Source organism: Tupaia chinensis, unplaced genomic scaffold (assembly GCF_000334495.1).
Source record: "Tupaia chinensis unplaced genomic scaffold, TupChi_1.0 Scaffold000112_1, whole genome shotgun sequence".
NCBI classification, from domain to species: domain Eukaryota; kingdom Metazoa; phylum Chordata; class Mammalia; order Scandentia; family Tupaiidae; genus Tupaia; species Tupaia belangeri.
Genome location: NW_006159576.1, coordinates 2750001 through 2766637, shown reverse-complemented (window position 1 = coordinate 2766637; position 16637 = coordinate 2750001). Strand labels below are relative to the sequence as shown.

At 38.6% G+C, this 16637-nt stretch overlaps 1 protein-coding gene across 8 annotated transcripts in view; it reads left to right on the top strand.

Moving 5' to 3' along the window:
• Positions 1-16637, top strand: part of SMG7 (SMG7 nonsense mediated mRNA decay factor) — a 94744-nt gene that overhangs the window by 31359 nt on the left and 46748 nt on the right. The window contains exon 1 of one of the 8 annotated variants that reach the window (XM_006143873.3): positions 7192-7338. The exons of 4 other annotated variants lie outside the window; for them this stretch is intronic. In XM_006143873.3, the coding sequence (XP_006143935.1) occupies positions 7286-7338 (53 nt within the window). In that variant the 5' untranslated portion in view covers positions 7192-7285. Of the gene's footprint in view, positions 1-7191; positions 7339-16637 lie in introns of those variants that run through there. 3 more of the 8 variants (XM_006143878.3, XM_006143877.3, XM_006143879.3) reach the window with 3 other exon arrangements.

Genomic DNA, 16637 nt, shown 5'->3' with positions numbered 1-16637 from the left:
TTTTTTTTTTTTTGAGAGGTTTTTGCTATAGGGTGTGTATACTCACCAGAAAGATGGATAGAGACAGAGACAAAAAAACAAGAAATCACCCCCCGGGGGGGATGGCCCTGCCACAGTCCCTTCTCCTCCAGTCTCCTGTCTGCATCTTGGACACACACGCACACACTTCTGGTGTGAGTTTAAGCCACTGGGTCCAGGACTTGAACCACAGTTGACTACATGGGAGTCCAGTGATGTAGCCATTATGCCATCTGCTGGTCCTTTTAAATATATTTTTTAATTTCAAGAAAAGTAGTTTTAGCTTTAATAAATCAAAGAAATGCTAAAGAATTTTGCTTAAAACTTAACACCAGGAAACAGGATTCTTTTCAAATAGTAGGTACATGAACATATCAGCAGCTTAAGACAGGACAAAAATCCTTAATACTGGAAAACAAAGCCTAGAAGAAAATCAGCAATGATTTAGTCAAAAGTCATTAAATTCTATTTCACCAGGTCAGTCTCATGTACTTAATCTATCTTCTGTTATGGTCCGATCTTCCTGATTAAATTCTGGGATAGAACATTCAACTCTAGACTTGTCCCTACGATTAACTTGGCCATTTTCTTCATTTTGAACTCTTATTTGTGTGTGTCTTTATTTAATTTTTCTGGTATAGCACTCCATTCAGAACTTCTTGGAGATCTGGTCTGGTGCTGGTAAATTCTTTCAGGTTTTGTTTATCTAAGAATGTTTTTGTCTGTTCTTCCCAAATGAAGGATAATCTTGCCAGGTACAATATTCTTGTTTGAAATTGCTTTTCCTTTAACACTTTGAATATTTTTTCCTCTTCTTTCCTCGCTCGCATTATTTTTCAACGAGAGGTCTGCTGTTAGCCTGATGGGATATCCTTTGTAGGTAACTTGATGTTTCTCTCTTGCCAATCTTAGTATCCTATCTTTGTCTGTGGTTTTGCTCAATCTGGCTATAATGTGTCTTGGAGAAGAACTTCTGGGATTGATTCTATTTGGGGTCCTTTGTATTTCTTGGGACTGGATCTTTGAATGCCTCTCTAGGTTTGGCAAGTTTTCTTGCAGGATTTCATGGAATAGATTATCAATGCCCTTATGAGTCTCTTCACCTTCTGGGATACCAATTTCTCACATATTTGGATGTTTGATGGTATTTAGTATGTCTCATATATTATTCTCGCTCTCTTTTTTTGGCAATTTTCTCAGTCTTTGTGGAGGATTTTTTTAGGTGAGCGATTCTGTCTTCTATATCTGAGATTTTAATTTCTGTGTGATCTAATCTGCTTACTTACAAGGGAGGTTTTATACTCTCTTTCCTACTGCCTATTGGAAAGTCAAATCACTGCATAACATAGCAGAGCCAGGTGGAGCCTGTTAACATCCAAGTTAGATTTTTGCTCAAACTCTCCCGAGATTTTATTTAGCGGCCTCCCATCTCTCATACTCTCTAGGTCAAGTTGAGCCTGACTTGCTTAGTGCAAAATGGCTTCACTGTCTGGGCCCTTAACCAGGATGGCTGATAGCTGGGAAAATGGATCTCTCTTTCTAAGTGGTCTTTCATCCTCAGTTTATTAATGTGATGACAGTGTTAGAAAAGGGCAAGCCCAAATGTACAAGTTTTAAATCAAGTCCCTGTTTATGTCACGTACTGAAGTCCAGTTGGCCAAAGTAAGCCCAGAGATCAGTGAGTGGAGGGACTCCACAAGGGTGTAAAGTGGTAGGTGTGTGATTTATTGGGGGCCATTAATAAAATAATCTGCCAGAGGCTCTACATGCTCTATATCTGATTTAATTTGTTAAAAATTTTTCATTATATTATAGCACCCATTTATTTAGTCAGGAAAGTAATCAAGAAAAAAATAATTATAGTCTGGAAGTATGGGCTAAATATGGTTTTTCATTAAAAAAATTAAGATTTGACTTCTATATGTTTTTTATTTTTTAAACCTGAGACACCACCTTGAAATAGAAAATATACTGTATGTACCATAATAATTTTAAAAATTTTTTTGTTAAATTAGTACCTTTAGTATTGTTGCTAGCTATTTGAGTTAATTAACTTGTCTCCTATGTTACCTGCCTACTCCAAGTTGAGAAACTGATCTTTGGGGACCAACAGAGGGCATAATGGTTACATTGCTGGACTCCCACGTAGTTGACTACGGTTTGAGTCCTGCAACTGGCAGCTTAAAACTCAGGCTAGGCCTGTGTGCATGCTTTCCCAAAATTCCAAGAAGAGAATGAAGGAGAAAGGATTGCATTGTGGCCATTCCCCCAGGGGATGATTTCTCACTTTCTCTCTCTCTGTCTCTCTGATGATGCATGTTCCCTATGGCAAATATCTCTTTAAAAAGAAGCAGCAGCTGATCTTTGTTTTCCCCTAATCCGTATCTAAATGGTGTTTTACATTATATAAGAAGTGCTTCCTGTTTCTTGTTCCAGTCAGTTTTGTTCCCTGTTACCTATTAAAGCTTATAGTTAGACCAGCTACAGTGGCTCAGCAGTAATGCAGTGCTCTGTGATACTGAAGCCATGTGGGAAAGTCCCTGGTTCGCATCCTGAGGTCTCCTTGTACACACCAGGCACGCACATGCCGTGATCCTGACTGTCTAAAGGCAGGGAGTGAATTGTGATGTGAGGACCCAATTGGGGGTGCCTCTCTCTTTTTCTCACATGGAACAAACAAACAAGCTTTTAAAAAAAACATGACAGTCACAGAGCAGTAGGTGACATGATGTACTTAAGGTGCTACATCTCACATAACCTACTCTGGTATGTGAGAGAGTAGGCAGCTTGAAAAACATGCCACATGTGTGTATGTGTGCCCAGAATCCCAAGAAAAGAATGGAGAAGGAATTGTGGCCACACACCCCCCCCCCCAGGGAACAGGGGGAGGAGGGTGATCTTTCACTGTCTCTCTTTTTTTCCCCCCCTCTGTTTCTCTCTGGTGAGTGTACATGCTCTATGGTAAATACCTTAAAAAAATAAAAAAGATTATGGTCACACCATTGTTTTCTTTTCCTTTTCTCTTTTAAAAATCTTACTGTTTTAGAGCATTTTTAGGTTCGTAGCAAAATTAAGAGGAAAGCACAGAGATTCCCATATGCCCTCTACTCCCACACAAACGTAACCTTTACATGTTATCAACATACCCCACTTGAGTGGTATGTTTGTCGTAATTGATGAACTTGCACTGACACATGGCAATCACCCAAGTCCTTAGTTTACTTTAGGGTTCACTCTTAATGTTGCTTATTTTGTGGGCTCAGATAAATCTATAGTGACATGTACACATCATCAAGTCACCATATAGAGTAGTCTCACTACTCTGCAACTCCTCTGTGCTGTGCCTGTTCATCTCTGACCTACACCTTCAGCCCATTCTCAGCTCCAAGCAACCATTGTTCTTCCTGCTGTCTCCAGAATTCCATCTTAGCCAGAATGTCATGTAGTTGGAGTCATACAATATGTAGCCATTTTAGATTTAAGACTCCTCCATGTTTTTTCATGGGTTCATAGGCCATTTCTTTTTATTGTTAAATAGTGATATTTCATTGTCTGGCTATACCACAGATTACTTATCCATTTATCTACTGAAGGACATTCTAGTTACTTCCAAGTTTTGGAAATTAATAACTAAAGCTGTGTAAAAGAGTGAAAAAGCACTCCCCAGTGGGCCTGGTCACACCATCATCCTTTTCCTTCCAATTTTCCACCCCAATAGGATCCTTGACATGTGTGTCTATGCACCTAGCATGTAAGCCACTGAGGCCAGGACTCAAATCCTGGTCAGCCAGGTGGGATCTGACTTCTGTATAGTGCTTAACTGCTATGCTGCAGAGCTGGCCTTATTCATTTTCAGATGTGTTAAATAGTTTATATTATCTGTGCATTTTATTTCAAGAAGTTAATAGGGGATATTTCAATTTTTTTTTTATACAGTTTTTTTTTTGTTTTTTTTTTTAAAGAGGCACTAAGGTTCCATGGGGCTGAAAACATCATTGTTCTGGCATTTCTCATCTGATATAAAAATTGAGATGTGGCAAGATAGCTTTCTGGTTATTGCTGGCTCAATTTAAATTTGAATTTATTCATGTTTTGTTTGAAGTTTCAGATTTTATATTTTCATAGACATATTTAGTGGACTTTGTGTACTGTATAGATCCTGTGATGAAACATGATCTGAATTTCAGAGAGCCAAGCAAATGATCATATGTTTTTCTAATTGACTGTGTAAAATGGTAGATTCTCTGAACTTATAAGGAAGTAAGTTATTCTTGGATCTCAGAGGAAAAAAAAACCTTTCAGTTTGTTTTCCTAGAAAACTCTTCAAATTATTGTCAGATTTGAGAAACATAAATTTTTAGGGACTTGATGTTTATGGAGAGACTAGTCCAAGTTAGGTTTGAGTAGCTTGTAGTAAACACTATGTTGAGCACAGGGTACAAGGTGGAGCAGGCCTGTCTGTAGAGGTGTGTGAACAGTGTTGTGATAGAGGTGGGCACTAAGATGCATGGGGAGAGGAACCAGCAGGTGGCATAGTGGCTAAGGCGCCATATTCACACATGGTCGACTATAGTCCGAGTCCCAGACCCAGGGGTTTGAAGAAACTCACACCAGGCGTGTGTGCATGTGTGCTCAAATCAGAAGAGAATGGAGGACAAGGGGTTGCTGTATGGCCATCCCTTCTGGGAAGTGGTTTCTCTCTTTCTCTCTGTGTCTTTGGTGAGCACACACGTCCTATAACAAAAATCTCTCTAAAAAAAGAAAAAAAGACGCACTAGGAGTACTCAGTCAAGCTAAGGCATTCTTAGAGTCACTGAGTTTGAAATAGAAGGGGAGGGGTGGCAGGTAGCATGGTGGTTGGGGCATTGGACTCCCACATGGCTGATCATAGTTTGAGCCCTGGCCCTGGCAACTTGCTTTCCCACCCACACCCACCCCCGTCACTCTGGTCAAAATTAAATAATAATAATAATAAATACAATTAAATAAACAATTCTTTTTTTAAAAAAATAGAAAAAGGGGATAACTAAACAAAGAGCAAAGAGGGAGGGCAGTCTGGGTTGAATGAAAGAGCCACAAGTAAAGATATCAAGATATCGAGGGGCAAAATAGCAAGGAATTTTAAAAGCAATTTAGGTATTTCAAATCAAAATGGAAAGCCAGGAGACCCAATATACTATGCTAAGGAACTTGGGCATTCTTTCCTACTAAAATACAGCCAGAGTCACAGGAGATTGAGTGCATGCATTGGCATTATGGCACCAAAATCCACGTTGACCTGCTATGTGTTTGAAATTCCTCTTAAAACACTTTGTTAAAAATTATGAAAGTTTGGGACCAGCAGTTAGTGTAATGGCTATGTCCCTGGACTCCCATGTAGTTGACCACGGGTCAAGTCCTGGACCCAGTGGCTTACACTTACGCTGGGTGCGTGTGCGTGCCCAAGATCCCGAGAGGAGAATGGAGGAGAAGAGATTGTGGCGTGGCCATCCCCCTTAGGGTGTGATTTCTCTCTTTCTGTCTCTCTGTCTTTCTGGTGAGTGCACGCGCCCTATAGCAAAAACCTCTCCAAAAAAAAGAAGAAAGAAAGAAAGTTTGTATTTATGTTAGAATTGATTAGTGTAAGTTCTTAGCTTCGGTTTCCCAATTTATAGAATGAGGATAATAGTGTTTACCTTTTAAATTTGTGGGGAGGAATAATAATATGTATAAATGATGACGGTAAAGACAATAATGGCTAATAATTTTTGAGGACTTACTACTAAGGAGCAGTCTTAGGTCCTTAACTTATATTAACTCTTTTAGTCTTGTTCTCCATCTTTATCTAACAAAACTGGGGCATAGAAAAGTCATTTACGTAAGGTTACACAAATAGTAAGTAGCAGAGCCTGGTTTGAACCCAGTTAGAATAAATTCAAGATGATGAGCTGCTAGCTTATACTCCCGTTCTGTAAGATCAGGCTTATAGAACATTTGGCATAGAGTCTGGCACATAGTAGTTATAAACGTAAGCAGTGATCGAAAGCCAGTAACAACTACTTAGCTTACTTTGTCCAAATTTTTGATAAATTAATATCCCCAAGAAATTGCTCTGTGTTCCTGTGACTTGACTTACTCCCGACTCCTGAGTCCGTGCTTTCAGGCACTACCTTCTTTGTGGGTCTGTTTGTACATTCGATTTTAAATGTATAACAGGGACCGTTTCTGTTTTGTATAGCATTGTATGCTCAACTGTTTTAGCACACAAAAGTAACCAGATATTGTTCAGTAAATGAATAAAGACCTAAACACCTGACCTTTTCAGTCAATCTTAGAATTTAAGCATTATCCATACCTTCTATTATTGTGGTTTAATCGCTTTACATGTTTTTTCTTCTGTAAGGAATCCATCTGCTGCTGTGTCATATAGGGCATTCTCTCCCTGGTTCTGTGAGAACCCTGCTGGAGGTTAAGTGAGCCAGATCCTCATGGCTGACGTGGGTTCGATTGTGGCAACTTAAAAAACTTGCTGGGTGCATGTGTGGTCAAAATTCTGACAGAACAGAGAAATGGAGAAGGGGCCAGTTCCATGGCCTGGTGGTTAAGGCAACTGGATCTGGACCTGGTGGTTTGAGAAACACGTGGGGCACATGTGTGTTTGCCCAAAATCCCAAAAGAAGGGAGAGATGAAGGAGAAGGGATTGTGGCATGACCATTCCCCATTGGGGAGCGGGGGTGCTTTTCCCCCTCTCCCTCTCTGTCTCTCTGGTGAGTGTATATGCCCTCTAACAAAAAAGAAAAAGAAAGAAAGGAAGGATTGTGGTGTGACTACCCACCCCAAGGGTTGGTACGTTCATCTTTCTCTCTCTCTCTCTCTGGCAAGTGCATGCTCCTTCTAGCAAAAACAAACAGCAAACAACACCCTGTTGAAAAACTGCTATCTGTTTATTCTGTAAAGATCACTCAGCTTTTAGACTATAAGGCAGATTAGGCAACACTTTGATCCAACAGTGTAATCTACTTGAAATAAGTGAAAGAAACTATTTTAAAAGTGTTTTGAAGAAACTAAATACAAAAGGAAAAAAGGCTTTGAAATGTTCCCTTTGCTTTTCATAGTCAATCATTTCAAATAAAATAACTTTTTCATGGGATTCTCTGTTACTCTAGGTTACCTTGTATTTTCCTCCTCTCCTCTACCTGGAATGTCTTAAACTATTCTACCTTATAAGAAATCGGATGTTCTTGCAGTCAGTCACTGTGGGAGAAAAACGTTTGAATTAAGTCCCAGATGAGGACTGGAAACCTGAAATCAGAGGAGCATCTGAAATCAAGTAATATTAGGTAGGGTAACAATCGCAAAGGATTTTTACATGTTTTTATTGCTTTTAGAGATATGTTGCATATTAAAGTATTCATATTCTGTGGACACTAATAGAAGAATTAGAGACTTCCTGAGGCATTTGATTTGGTCCAAGACTGGGTAGGGGCATGCTAAAGGTTTTTTCCTTTATGAGTGGCTTCCTGAGTACATCGGCATATGGTTACTTTTCATGAGCATTTTATATTGTCCAAAGAAAATAACAGGTAAATTTAAGAAATTTTTCTGTTTCTGTATGAGATGTCTAGATATTTATGGTAAGCATAGGGACATGTGATCCCTCTTATAAATTTTCCTCTCGAATGAAAATTTCTGTGTTTTGTTTGCATATATAATTCACTTGAGTGTAGAGAGTGTCAGTATTGAGTTCTGTATGTCAATGTGGATGTAACCATGACTTCCAGGTGCCTTAGAGATAGGTGTGTGACAGTGTTCTAGAGAAGTCCTCTTATACAACGGAGTTCCTCGCTCTTATCACAGCAGCTTATACTAACAGAGCATGCTCAGATGCTGGGTCTCAGAGATCTGGCTTTTAATCGAGAGGTGATAGCTGCCCTAGCAGGTTGCAGCTGACAGTGATACAGGCAGGCATTTTTAGAAGACCTGCTTTACTGTGTGAAGCTTATTTGCTCTGGTTCTGGAACTATACTGCAAGGTGAAACCCAAGATCTGCCACTTTTTAGTTGTGTGACCTTGGGCATGTTACTTAACCTCTCTGTGCCTCTGTTTCCTCATCAGCAAAATGAGGATGTTATTATGTATCTAATAGAGTTGTGAAAACTAGAGATTTAAAAATATATGAAAGCATATAACCTTGGTCTGGCAAATAATAAGTGATCAAACTTTATTATTATTTCATTCTTAACAGATAAGTTTAGAATTTATTATCATTAGCTTTGTATTTCTGTTATGTGTAGTTTGCTGGATGTGTTACTAGGTCCAGTTTTTAAAATGCGTGTTAATTATAAAATAGTAGAACTAATGTTTAGAGAGAAACAAAAATAAGTAACATCTTGGCTCAGTTCTTTTGTAATTTTTATCTATCTCTTGTTCTCTATTCATTCTAAGAATATCATCTTAATGACATCTAAACAGCTTATTCTTCTTCTGTCACTTACCATTTTGTGGTGGTAGAGAACCTAAGATTTTCACCTCCACCTTAAAGTATCTTCTTGAATCCGTTGTGTATCTTCAGAAGGGAAACCATGAAGCAGTAAAGGGGAGGGACACTTGCCCAATCAGTAAACCAGATTAGCAGAAGTAACTTGGTGGTCATGGAAGTATTCATGTCACATTTTCTTCCTCTTGAGTTCTTTTATGTTACTTACCCTGTTGTCTTGTTTACTCCTCATAGCAGCTGTGAAAGGTAGTTTGTATTCGTGCTTTGCAGATGAAGGAGCTGAGGGTTGTTGAACAGAAGCTTCAAGGTAGCGCTACTGTAGAGATGCTCAGATTCAGATCTAAGTCTTATTCTGTATCATTTACCATTCATTATATGAAGCTGCCTCCTGTTTGATGCACATTTTACCATTCATTAATTCAGCAGATTTTTTTTTTAGTGAACCACTGCCATAGAGGCCAGGCATCATTCTAGGTGTTAAGAATAAGTTTCATATTCTCCCTTCCTCACTGCTCCTATGAGCCTCTGCCCTCATACTCAGCCTTAGTGAACTGAAGATGTCTGCACATAGTGGTTCTTATCTGTTTCACCTTACCTGAGTTCAGGGTTATTATTTTGATTATTTAAAGTAAAAACAATTTTGCCTATTTTAATTTATACTTACTAGTAAAAATATTTCCCTTTTTTGAATGACCAACTTATTCTTCTCCATTTATTTGTGGATATCTTCATATTTTCTGTTAAATTTTTTCCATTCTGTCTAATCCATATGACTTTTACCACTTTTTCTCTGTTCTTTTCTTTATTTTCTTTTTCTCTATTCTTTTCCTTATGAAGGCTCTTTCTCTTGTTCACTGTGTAGTTACCCCAAAGCTCTTACCTTTTCTTCAGTTTAACTCCTTACTTTCATACACTGATCTGGGCCTCTCTGTCTGAATTCTCTTGACATGTCCTCCTCCCCCAGTACTTCTAGCATGTTTCTGTCTAACCTAAACTTCCTCCATGTTCATTCCTAACTCTTTCAAGGCCAATCGTGTGTCTGTCTGATTACTCTCTCATTTCCTACCACCTCTTGTAGAACTATGCTCCACAGCTTTGTTCTCACTTTTCTAAATCTTTAGCCTATCCCTTTCTCCTAGCTTCTTTTCTTTATTCTAAACATTGTATCTCTCATTGAATAAGCAGAAACTTCTCTTAGCTTTGGCCTCCTCTTTCTCTTCAAAGCCCAGAGATTTAAATGTCTCCCTTTCCTCTGCTCCTCAACCCCTTGCAATCTGATCTTAGCTGGCAAGGCTGCCTTTTAGCCTTATCAAATCAGAAACACTTCATTCTTTGTAGTAGTGCTTTTCTTCTGCCTTTGATATTGTTGACTACTCTTCCTTTTTATCTTATTTTTCCATAAACCCCTCTTCTTTTGCCCTCACACTGTTTTGCCATTTTCTTTTTGGTGCTCTTCATGAATTCTTTATTTTATCTACCTCTGAAAAATGAAGATAGGAACCAGCAGATGGCATAATGGTTATGTTGCTGGACTCCCATGTAGCCGACTGTGGTTCTAGTCCCAGACCAGGCAGTTTAAAACTCACACTTGGCACGTGTGCATGCTTGCCCAACATCCCGAGAGGGGAATGGAGGAGAAGGGGTTGTAGTGTGGCCATTCCCCTGGGGGGAGGTGGATTTCTTGCTTTCTGTCTCTCTCAATCTCTGTCTCTCCAGTGAATTCTTATGTCTTATAGCAAAAAAAATAACCACTCTTAAGTAAAAAAAGATGAAGAGCTAGCTCATTCTGCCTTCTGGGCAGTGCATTTATATTTTTAAATTTTATTTATTTATTAATAAGCTCATATTTTAACTAATTCCATGAACTTTTTTTTTAAGAATTATTTATTTATTATCATTATTTTTCAGTTTGACCAGAGAGAGAGTGAGAGAGAGAAAAACTGAGAAAGCAAGCCACCAAGCCTGGGACTCAAACTGTGGTAGGCCATGTGGGAGTCCAGTGCCCTTAACCATCATGCCACCTGCCAGCCCCTCTGTGCAGTACATTTAATTCTTACGGTGTCAACTGCCGTCAGTGTGCTTGTTTCTCCAGTCAGTGCTCTGTCCCTAGCCTTGACCTCTCCCCTGTGTTTGACACTCATCCCTGAATGCCTTCTTACACACTCTGCCTTCTTGTATACCCAGCCTCACAATCTGGGAGTAATTGTAGACTCTTTCCTCTGATTTATTTCCCCTTCTGCTGATTTAACTTAATATATCTTTAGAATTTTATTTTGTCCATTTATATTATCACTTCCTCACTCACAGTCTTGACTTTTAAAAATCCATCTTTCAGGGCCATTCTTTAGTGTGGTGGTAGGGGGTAGCTGGACCCCACATGGCTGGTTGTGTGGTTCAAGTCCCAGACAGAGTGGCTTGAGAAGCATGCTGGATGTGTGTGCATGCCCAAAATCACAGAAGGAGAGAAATGGAGGAGAAGGGATCACAGTGTGCCCATGCCCCATGGGATGTGCTTTCTTGCTTTCTCCCTTTCTCTTTCTCACCCAGGAAATACATACATCCTCTGGCAGAGCACACACACACACACACACACACACACACACACACAAAACCATCTTCTATGCGTCTTGTAATACATTTCTAAAATGTAGCTATAACAGTGCTATGCCATTGTTTAAAATTCATCATTACTTGGCTGCTTGTTAAAGGGCAGAAGCTTAACTCCTTGACATGTCATGCAAGGCCTCTCACAACCTGCTCTCTGCCATGATTCTTAGTTTCGTCTGTGACTTCCTACTATACATCATATGTTCCACTCTGCCTCACTCATGGCTTAGCTTTGCTTTTTATTGTTGTGCTCTTTCTTCTCCTTCCAGGAATAGCGCTCTGTCATCCTTTGAATTCCTAGACCAGCATGGTTCCTAAATAAAGTTTGGTACACTCAAAGATTAGAGATGATGGGGCGAATGTTGTGGTAAGGAGGATTGCAGTGTTAGGAGATTTGAGTTGCATGATAACTGCAAACTGCCATAGAAAGAAAGCAAGTTAGAGTTTTTATTAATGTGTGCTTAGAAAAGCTCATTGAAGAACAGGACCTTCCCAGGATTCTCTTTCTAAATAAAGTTCAGCAGTAGAGCAATATGTTATGTTTTTCTCAGATTAATAACACAGGTCTGCTGGTGTCCTAGAGAGCTGTAGATTGTGTATTTTTTGTGTGGGTGCATGTGTGTGCAAGGGCATACTTACCTTAAAGTGTCTGGCCTATTATTTAGCACAGATAATTACGTTAGACTATTTATGATTATAAGTGCTGAATATTTTTATTACCTCAAATACTTTTAAAAATTCTATGAAAATAAGTAAACACATTAACTTGAAATAAAACCTACCACGGCTTTTGCTTACATTTCCCAAAATATACTCTAGCTTCTTCTCTCAAAATAGCAATTTACCTTTCCTTAGCAACTGTGAATTTAGAAGATGTTGGCCTATGTTCCTCAGTTCTGCTCATATAGGAAGATGTCAGGACTTCAAGTAGAAGGAATCTCTTACTTTCTGTGCCCCTGATTTGAAAATCATCTTTTTTGGACCAGCCCACATCATGAGGATTAAGGCAGCTGGATACCACATGGTAGACCAGGCGGCTCAAGTCCTGGATCCAGTGACTTTAAAAACACTCCAGATATGTGTGTGTTTATGCCGCAATAATTTTTTTAAAAGAGGTTTTTGCCCTAGGGTATATGTGCTTGCCAGAGAGACAGACAGACAAACACAGTGAGAGAGAAGCAGAGTAATCACCCCTCCCCCCCCGGGGGGGGAGGATGACCATGCCACAATCCCTTCTCTATTCTCTTCCCAGGTCTAGGGCATGCATACACATACCCCCACACACGCACCCACACACACCCAATGTGATTTTCAAGCCATTGGGTCTGTGACTTGAACCACAGTTGGCCACATGGGAATCCAGTAATATAATCACTACGCATCTGATGGTTCCCCCCAACATACACACCTCATTGTGTTTTTAAAGCTATCAGTACTAGTATTTGGGCCACAGTTGACCCTTTGAGATTCAGTTCCCTTTACCACTAGGCTAAGTTATAGCCCCAGGAACTCATCTTTTCTTTTCTTTTCTTTCTTTTTTTTTAGAATTGATTAATATATATTTTTTTTTCTTTATTTTTTGAGAGGTTTTTGCCTTAGGGCGTGCACACATTGGAGAGAGAGAGAGACAGAGATAGTGAGAAGGAAAGTGAGAAATCACTCCCCAAGGGGGATGGCCAAACTGTAATTCCTTCTCCTCCATTCTCCTCTCAGGATCTTGGGCACGCATGCACTCACACTCGGTGTGATAGGGTCCAGGACTAAAACCATGGTCAGTCATGTAACCACTACACCATCTGTTAGTTCGATTACTATTATTTTTTAATTCGCTACAGGGCACACGCACTCACCAGAGGCAGACACAGAAAAAGAGAAAGTGAGAAAGCAAGCCACCAGGTCCAGGACTCTAACTGCAGTCGGCCATGTTGGAGTCCACCTGCTGGCCCTGTAATTGATATTTTTAAACCACAAATCCTAGAGTGTGCTTTCTTTTAAAGAATTATTTATTTAACTTTATTTTTTTTAATTCACCAGAGAGAAACAGAGGAAAATCATAAACTGGTTGAAAGCCCCCATGGTATGGGTTATTACTATCAAACATTCCAGATTTCTTACACTCTTATATGAGAGCAACTGTGATAGAAGTGTTAGGAGCTAGACTGTGGAGCCAGACTAATTGAGTTCAAATGCTACTTCTGCTGCTCACTAACCCTGTGACCTTGGGCATGCTACTTAAACTCCTTGGCTGTGCTATGAAGTGTGGACAGTAATAGTTCATTGTGCAAATTGAATGATGACTTTATGTAAAGTCCTGGAACAGTGCCTGGCAATAGTAAGTGCTATATATAGTGTAAGCTATTACAGTACCTAGTGCTTAGAATGCATCGAATATATTTATAGGTCTTTACGATTGTATTATCTCCAAGAGTATTGTTTCTAAACCTTAGCTTTCAACATATTTGACTGTCACTTTATGTTCTACATTGTATTCAGTCTTCTAATGACTTTTTCTTTTTTATTGCTTGATAGAACTATGTAATTTCTCTTATTTTATAACTGAAACAATATATTTGTATTTTGAATGTTTTATATTTTATGCTTGTTTTGTATTGCTGTTTTTTATTGAAGTTGGCAGTTTTAACTCTTATATTCTTGATTTATTCATCCTTTTATTAATTCCTTCAGCTTCAAGTAAAAACTAAAAGGAACTCATGTCGCCACATCCTCTACCAAAAGAAAACATTTTTAAACTCTTGTTTCTTTACATAAGTATGAGCTATAAGCTGTCATGTTAATCTATTTAAAGTCCTTAACAAAACCTGTGAAACAGTTCAGTTGTAGTTTTTTTCTTTACAAAATAAAATAATGAAGTAGGTAGTTTGTACAAATCTTTCCTGAAGCATAGTTTAAGATCATATATTTATTGATTTGATTTCTTATATTTTGTATGCTATAAAGAAAAGTAATGATTGTTTAGGGAAAGGAGATAAGAATACCTTTTCTTGAGGTAGTACTCAATTAAAAGTTAGCCTTAAAATTTAGGCTCTCATCTGTCTAAACAGTGGGTTACAGAAGAGAGTTAGGGTATTATGTAATAGTATATAAGCCAAACCTATTTTAACAGCCTGCTAGTCAGTTCTATTAAAAATATTGCTTGGCCTACTAGTACTGACTTTCCGATTATACAAGACTGCCCCCCCCAATTATTTATTTAAAATTATTTATTTAATATTATTATTATTCAGTTTGACCAGAGAGAGGGAGTAATAGTGAGAAAGCATACCTCCAGTTCTGGGACTTGAACCATGGTCTACCATGTGAGAACCCAGTGTCTTAACTTCTACACTACTTGCTGCCAGACAGAGACAGAGGAGAAAGGGAAAGCAAGAAAGCAAGTTGCAAGGTCTGAGACTCGAACTGCACTTGGCCATGTGGGAACCCTGAGCCTTTAACCACTACACCTCCTGCTGGCCCACGAGATTGTTTTTTAATGTAGTTCTCTATGTGACAAAATAAACATACCAACTAATAAAACAGGTATTTACCTGAAGATACTGTTGTTGATATTTTTTACAGGGATAGACTATTTAGTTTTAAAGACAACTTTTTCAGTAAAGGGGCTAGTCAATAAGTACTTTAAACTTGGTGGGCCATGTGGTCGTTCCTTTCTTTAACTGTTCAACTCTGCCCTTATAATTGAAAGCAGCCATTGAAAATAGGTAAAATAGTGAATATGGCTGTCTTCCAGTAAAATTTTGTTTAAAAAATAGGTCCAGGGTGAAAGTGATTTCGTTTACAGGCTGACCACTGCATTACAGTATGAAATTTACTTCTTGTGATCTTTAAATTTTCAAAATAGTTTGTTTCTTTTATCTGTCAATTCATGTTAGTTGATTTTCATGTTAATGTTTAATTGGCAGCACACAATTGAATTTAGATAAGCCTATGTTCGTTTTTTATTTCATAGAATTTTATTCTAATTTGAAAGACATAGAAATGACTGGGACTTTGGAGTCAGGACAAAATGTGTACGTAATTGTACCTGACTGCTTTGTACTTGTGGACAAATCATTTTACATGAGCTTCAGTTTCCTCATTTATAAAATAATGATCATAGCTGTCCTCTAAGGTTGTTGTATTCTCCCTTTAGCTATCTTTATATCATTTCAGTATTTCAAGGGTTTTTTAGCCATTAATAGGTGCTTTTAGTACGTAGGAAAGAATTGCACCAACAAGCACCTCTACCCTCGTCACATCGAAATCGAAAGTCCTAGAATTTCAGAATGCTTTATTTTAACATTTGTGTCAGATAGTTTTGATGACATTTTTGTACTTATCATGCTTAAATTTTTAGTTTTAAGGCTTTTTTTGGAAGGCCATATGGCATATTAAGAACATGGAATGGATTATTCCATGTTCTAGTGGTTAAGGGAACTAGATCCCACATGGCCAACTGTATGCTTTGAGTCTCAGCCCAGGTGGCTTGGAAGACACATGGAGTGCATGTGTGTGCATGCCCAAGATCTCAACGGGTGGAGAAATTGAGGTGAAAGGATGAGTGTGTGACTACACTCGTCGGCATGCTCTCCACAGTACCTATTATGATTTGGTTGTTTGAAATCTTAATCTTGTAAAAAAATATAAATCCTTCTCTAAAGGTTAAGAGAAGGTTTTCACTTTACTTTTTTTTCTTTTAAGTTTGTTCGTTTCTTTCCTTCATGAGAGAGATAAAGAGAAAAACAGGCACTGCCAGCAGGGTCCTGATGCTATTGTACATCTCCCTGAGCCCGGATCACAGGCGCGCACACACACCCAGCATGCTCAGGGAGGTTCAGAACATAAGCTCAGGGGCCAGCAGGTTGTGTGGTGGTTAAGGTGCTGGAGTTCCACATGATCCACTGTGGTTCGAATCTCAGATCTGGTGGCTTGCTTTTTCACTTTCCCTCTTTCTCTCTCTCTGGTGAGCTCATGCGTTCTATAGCAAATTTTCAAAACAACAATAATAAATAAAATTAAATAAATAATTATTTAAGCACACACACACAACTCCAGGATATGTTTTATGTGGGTCCAGTTGTACAACTCACCACCTGGCCCCTCACTTTACATTTTAATGAAACTAAAATTCACAATTAATATTAAATATCTAATTAGGTAAAACAATATTTATAGTAAGAATTTTAGAACAGTGATACACTCTAGCTTTCATGTGAGAGTTTATTTTGAAAAATGGAATTCTCCGTTTATGTGTGTCTTAGAGTATGTGAGCATGATTTCTCCTTTGTTAAATATGTATTGAGTGTACTAGTCAGTGTGCTGGTAGGCAAGGGTCGTGGTGGTGAATATTTTTAAAACCCATGGTATGTACTATGAAGAAAATATACCAGTGCTCTAAGAGAACAAAACAGGAATATCTTTTTTTTTTTTTTTTTTTTTTTTTTAATGGAGAGGTTTTTGCCATAGGGTGCATGTGCTCGCCAGAAAGACAGAGACAGAAAGCAAGAAAACACCCCCCCCGGGGGGGGGGGGGGGGGC